The 6,219-nt window shown below is 35.1% G+C and overlaps 1 protein-coding gene and 1 long non-coding RNA gene across 2 annotated transcripts in view; both read left to right on the top strand.

The window, feature by feature from the left end:
* Positions 1–6,219, top strand: part of LOC149503394 (uncharacterized) — a 95,661-nt gene that overhangs the window by 44,910 nt on the left and 44,532 nt on the right. The gene's annotated exons all lie outside the window — the stretch shown is intronic.
* On the top strand, positions 598–4,397 carry LOC114241905 (NADH dehydrogenase [ubiquinone] 1 alpha subcomplex subunit 8). Its single transcript, XM_028172890.2, has 4 exons — positions 598–844; positions 1,279–1,454; positions 1,974–2,081; positions 3,974–4,397. The coding sequence occupies exons 1-4, from the start codon at positions 716–718 to the stop codon at positions 4,089–4,091; spliced, it is 531 nt and encodes a 176-aa protein (XP_028028691.1). The 5' UTR covers positions 598–715; the 3' UTR covers positions 4,092–4,397.

Here is a 6,219-nt window from a genome sequence, read left to right as displayed (position 1 = left end):
AGTTTAGTTGCTGCTAAAAGAAGTTTTACATTTTATCTAATATTTCAGCATAAAGATAAGACTCCTACTAATAGGAAAACTTAAAAACCTGAAATAGTCAAATATATAATTTATAGAATGTATTTCGTGCTCAAGTATCTGCGTGCGTCATTATTTTAAAGTTTCTTTGTCAGTAGAGCTGCTCTTTTATATATAAGCTTTTGAACAATTTCTTTAAATATACGCGTATTGGTACTTTTATTATAGCTTTCAACTCTAAATTTAAGGTTTTTTAATTATTATTTATAAATTAATAATAAATTTATAATAAATTTATTTATAATATATTTATAATAAATTTATATATTCATTTATGGTTTAGTTTAATCTAATTTGATGAAGGTGTTCAAGTGTGATCAAGTTGTGCAACAGACATTGCTTTTCTACAAAGGATTTGGCTGTATAGGTACCGAATGGGAAATGTTCCCTCTTCCTCAACTCTAAAGAAAATGAAATTACTACTATTATCCTACAAAATTCAGTAGAAATTGAATGAATGCTATCTCGCTCACATACAAAGAATCCGAATAACTCTATACCGCTTTAAAAAATAAAGACAAATTTAGTTGTTTTTCGAGACAGATTTCTTCCACTGATTTTGTGGAAGGATCATATTTGTTTCGGCAAAATATTAATTAATTCAAAATTGCTTGTGTAATACAACTTAAATAAAACAATGGTGGTGACCGCCGACGTCTATTTACCCGAAGATTCAGAGTTGACCGTCCAAGAGGTCAATTTATCTGGATCAACTTTATATGCTGGTTCCTTTCATTTGGGAAAATATTGTGAAACCATTAACAATGTAAGTAAATAACAATATAAAAATTTTCTTGAAATATTAAGTGTATATCATATCTTTTAAAAGAAAGTGTTTGATTGCATAATCAACAAAAATATAGGTTATGTTTTGATGAGAGAATTTGTTTTAATTGTCACGATTTATTAATATTTTTCGTATAAAATTTACACCTGTATTTATTTACCTGTAAGAGCATAAGCAACCTTTATTTTCAGATATTAATAGAAATTCTTGCACTTCTTTCGATTTTATTGTTTACATTATTAAAATTAAGTGATTGTATAGAAACATAACAACATTTTTAAGTACATTCTGCAGTGAATCTTGACAAATAAGCAAAAACAGCTCACAAAAATTGAAAGTTAAACATTAATGTATCAAAATCTACATCATATAGATCAACAAAATATGTTTTAAAGTAATCATGTGTTGTCTAGGAGTACATGCTGTGTCGTCAAGAAGAGAATGATCCTAGAAAATGTATCAACGAGGGTAAGGCGGTCACTGCCTGTACATTGGAGTTCTTCAGGAAAGTGAAGAAGACCTGCTTGGCTGAGTTTAATCAGTACTCCAACTGTTTAGACAAGAGCTCAGGAGACTACGCTTTCAGGCAGTCAGTGATTTGTAAATAATTAATATCTTGACAGTTCTGTACCCTAATATGTGTACTTGTGCTGATTGGTAGTAAGAATCCAGAAGGTGGTACCAGATTTTTTGGAAAATACAGAAGTTACATGCTTTCATAAACAATTTTCCCGGTGGATGTATTTTTTCAAGTCATCATGCTTGCATGCGTGATTATTTTGGATACAAATATCTTGAAGGAGTCTTTTATATGTACTAGTGCTAAAATTGTTAAAGTATTGAAATTTCGCAACACTATTTACTATAGATTATTATGAAAAAAACATTAAAGAATTATTATAAATTTAATTTAATGTATATCTGACATTCAATGATAACTTACCAAAATTGTGGTTAAAATAATGATTCCGGAAACAATATACTGATATGTGTAAATGCTACTCATTAAAATTGAAAACTAAAGAAGATAATCTGTTAAATAATAGGTGAATAAGATTTCATATATTGATCATGTGGGGCTGTAAAAAGTGAATATCTTATGTTCCAGTTGCCGGAAGACTCAAGGCGTTTTTGATCAGTGCATGCTTGAGAAACTAAACTTACCTCGCCCCGGCTTTGGATATTTCTGCGAGGCTCGAGTTCACGATACCAAGAGGTATTACTTAAACATAATTCTTTTTTTTTTATTGCCCTTGTAGGCAGACGAGCATACGGCCCACCTGATGGTGAGTGGTTACCGTCGCCCATGGACTTCAGCAATACCAGGGAAAGAGCCAAGCCGCTGCCTACCATATACATTCAAACGAGGAAGATGAATCTACCTCCGCTAAACAGAACTTCTGTGGTTGAATTTAATGCAATGTATTTGCTATGATTTTTTATTGACTTGAAGTGGTAGAGTATCTTGGAAGCCCACGCAGGTATGTTATCACCACCCTGCCTGTTTCTGTTGTGAAGCAGTAATGTGTTTGGGCTTGAAGGATGGGCCAGCTGTTGTGCTGTAAAAACGGAGACGTAGAACTCATGTCTCAAGGCAGCTGCATTTACATAGTTGATGTCTATTGGCCACATTGACCACTTAACGCCCTGTGGGCGGTGAGCTCGTCCATCCATCTTAGGATTATAAAAAATATAGGTTTTAGCTCATGGTCCACCGTGTCAAATGGTTACAAGATCTCAACGTCTATGCTGCCATGAGAAATGAGTTCAAAGTCTTTAGTACCATATAATCACTATCTCATCTTGAAAACCAAAACGCATGATTGCTTTATGGTGTGACAGCTGTATATCCAGGTTCACAATAGCTCTGCCACTAATAAACGCGGTTGCAATATACTGTTGTAGGAGAATGATACCCTGCCCCACTTAGCTTACTCGACAGTTTTAGTAATAAGCCATATATCGTCTTTTCGCATTCAAAGTGTACAATTTTCAAAAATATTCGAAATTGAATTAATATGCGGAATCATTTGGTATGACCAGTATTTTTCTCATAAATACTGTCAGAAAGCGTATTTTAGCTTTAGTTTTTTTATTTTTTATTTATCAATGTTTGACTACTATTAACAAAGTTAATACATACTTTTATCTTATTTTAAAAGGCAGATAATGTAACTGGTAAAAAATAAAAAAATAATGTTGCCAAGATGATTAATATTAAAAATATCACATGTTACACCTTTAAAACGATCTCCTGTAAAATTAGTAAGTTTTGAGATTATACAGTTTTAATGGGAGAAGACGATATGTTAATCAGTGGTTAACATGCAGCAATCCTTTTCCTCCCGATCCACTAACGGTGCTTTTTGGTACTTCAAGCACCGGTCACCGTTCTCATCGAACCCGTCGCTTGCGACGAAGGGCTCGACGAGTAAATTAACTCTCAGACACAGCCCACTGAGTTTCTCGCCGGATCTTCTCAGTGGGTCGCGTTTCCGATCCGGTGGTAGATTCTGCGAAGCACGGCTCTTGCTAGGGTTCGTGTTAGCATCGTCGTCAGGTTTGAGCCCCGTGAGCTCACCTACTAGCCACGGTTACGGTGAAATAGCAACGCTATCAGCTTAGCGAAGGGAAAAAAAAAAAAAAAAAAGTTGCTGACATGAATAAACTTGTAAAGATATTTACTGTTTTATTGACCGCTCTAATGAGGTTCCCATACGACAATACACACCACCATAGATAACCAATAACCATAAATAACCTCACAATAGCATAATACCCTAAGAATGTTACTGCCCACTCCCTAGTCAATCTCTTCGTTATCTTTCATAGCACTTATGAGGAGAGATGAGGTATGTTTGTCCTAGGCACCGCACGCAATAAAGATTGTTTAAAAAAATACATTATTTTGACTATGATGACTGGTCACCATTTCCATATATATATGGTACAGTGTTTTCAGGTTATTTTGGTTGTATTGGACTGACTATCACTCAACAATACACAACTAATTCAATGTAAACTAAAAAATTATATTAATTAGGTAAGCCATCGTGACCGCTATAGAGATATCGGGAATTATTTGTGACTCAAATATTTTTTTTGTAGACCGAAGCCTCTACCGGAGCCAAAGGCTGTCTACCCGGACGCCACACCAGCTCTACCAGAAGACGCCGAGAAGAAACCACCAAGGCTCGGCTCCCGTTTCTACTGGATGACGGAATAGTGCGAAAGACGGCGAATACGCCACCGACATGCTAGTGCGAGACGATGCTGTGTTGCCAATTATAAAATTTACTATTTGAGTAGAAATCTGACATCTTTGGTGTTTCAAATAATCTCGCTGGGCGGTGTGGTGCGCGTTATATGAAGTAAAGCATTAGATAGAGTTTTGTTTTGCTTTTTGATATTTTTTGTGTTGAATAAATAATAAAAATCATGGATGATTATACCTTCGATGTCTAATGTGCTACTTTGTAAGAAGATGAATAGTAAATAATATTATTGTAGAGAAATATATTGTTGAAACAAATTATGTTTTATTTTTATTGAATTAAAGACGAAATTTTGCCTAATATGTGCATCGCTCTTAAAATTGTGGTCTTTTGTGATCTTAGCTGTTAAACTAATTTTAGTTTTTATGTTCGACTTCGATACTTCGGTTACCAGTTACGGTTATTGATATTTCAGGCCCATTTACTGACTTCGTTTTATATATGGAGGGTCAAAGTATGGAGCACCATCTTCTGAGTGTGTAAAAAAGTGTTCGCTGAAAGGAAGCTAATTAAGGTAGCGCCATAGTAGCAAGTGGAAAGATTTTAAAAACAGTGCTATAATTCGGAATTAAATAAAAATGAATGTAAAACTACCTTAACTTAAAGGCTGGTTTGGATCCAGATTATGATACATTACCACACTTCACAGCAATCCAGCACACTTCACTTAAACTAATATAAATATAGATAAGTGATCTTGGAGAATCTTTTTGGCAAAATTTATCTCGTTTCACAGTCCAATACCTTTGCGGCAAAATGTTGGTTTAATCCTAAGTATTGTAACATCGTGTTGCCTTACCTCATTTAATTTAATTTCGTTTCCCGCCGTACTCGGTTGTATTTAATTTTTTCCATTTCAATTTTCTGACATCAGATGTGCTTCGGCTCTTGTAACAAACACCTATTATCTCCGACCTCTGATTTGGGAATGTATGTGTGTATTATCTATGGGGAATGCTATCTTCGACAGTGAAATCACTGAAGTCTATGGAAATGTCAATTTTATAAAAGTGATACCTGAGCACTGAAGTAGGAAACCTATACCTGAGTGACATCGTATTTGAGTGGTACCTGTCAAAGTGTCTGGATGGTCTCAAATAATTATCTGTGCATCTATCAAATTAGTGATGCCCAACTTATCTATTTCGATTTATCATATTGAAATTCATATATCGTATCGTAATGTATCGCAACTGATTGCAGCGACACACGATATTTATCGTATACCTTTATATCAATATTGTAAATATCGCATTAGACTTAACTAAACTGTTATCTCAGATGTCTATTTTCTATTTTAATTTACAAAAAGACGAATCTCATTGCTGTAAGAATTATAAAAGTTTAGCGGACATGTTCTTGGTTATGTTCTACAATTTATGTATGGGACACTCCTACTTGCCTGAGGAGATGTTAAAGACTGTGGTGGTGCCAATTGTGAAGAATAGAACTGGGGATATATGTGATATAACCAATTACAGACCTATCTCACTGGCAACTATCATAGCGAAAGCACTTGACAGTTTGCTTAACATACAACTTGATAAATATCTTCAGATACATGATAACCAGTTTGGTTTTAAATCAGGAATGTCTACAGAAATAGCCGTATTGTGTTTGAAGCAAACTGTCAAGCACTATACTGATCGAAAAACTCCAATTTTTGCCTGTTTCCTGGATTTGTCAAAGACATTCGACTTGGTTTGTTATGACATCTTATAGCAAAAAAGGAATAATACTAAAATGCCGAATGAACTAGTACAGATATTCAAATATTGGTACGCCAACCAGTTGAACGTGGTACGATGGTCGGGTGTCTATTCGAGGCCATACAGGATGGAGTGCGGGGTGAGGCAAGGGGGGTGACTTCGCCCAAGCTGTTCATCCTATATGGGAATGCTCTAATTGAGGAGCTCAGCAGTACTCATGTCGGCTGCCATATTGATGAAATATGTCTCAACAATATCAGTAATGCTGATGACATGGTGCTGCTGAGTTCGTCGGCCTGTGGGCTTTCTAAGCTGCTTGGCATATGTGAAAGGTATGCTCTAAGACACGGTCTGGTGTATAATACAAAGA

This window comes from Bombyx mandarina, chromosome 02, assembly GCF_030267445.1.
Source record: "Bombyx mandarina strain Sakado chromosome 02, ASM3026744v2".
In the NCBI taxonomy this organism is placed as follows: Eukaryota; Metazoa; Arthropoda; class Insecta; order Lepidoptera; family Bombycidae; genus Bombyx; species Bombyx mandarina.
Note: the sequence above shows the minus strand (reverse complement) of the source record. Positions and strands in the feature narration are given on the sequence as shown.

Bases quoted from the DNA above. Each gene is read 5' to 3' on its own strand.
- LOC114241905 (XM_028172890.2), top strand. From the start codon at position 716: ATGGTGGTGACCGCCGACGTCTATTTACCCGAAGATTCAGAGTTGACC. The intron at 845-1,278 runs GTAAGTAAATAA...TGTGTTGTCTAG, and splicing joins ATTGTGAAACCATTAACAAT to GAGTACATGCTGTGTCGTCA. The intron at 2,082-3,973 runs GTATTACTTAAA...TTTTTTTTGTAG, and splicing joins CGAGTTCACGATACCAAGAG to ACCGAAGCCTCTACCGGAGC.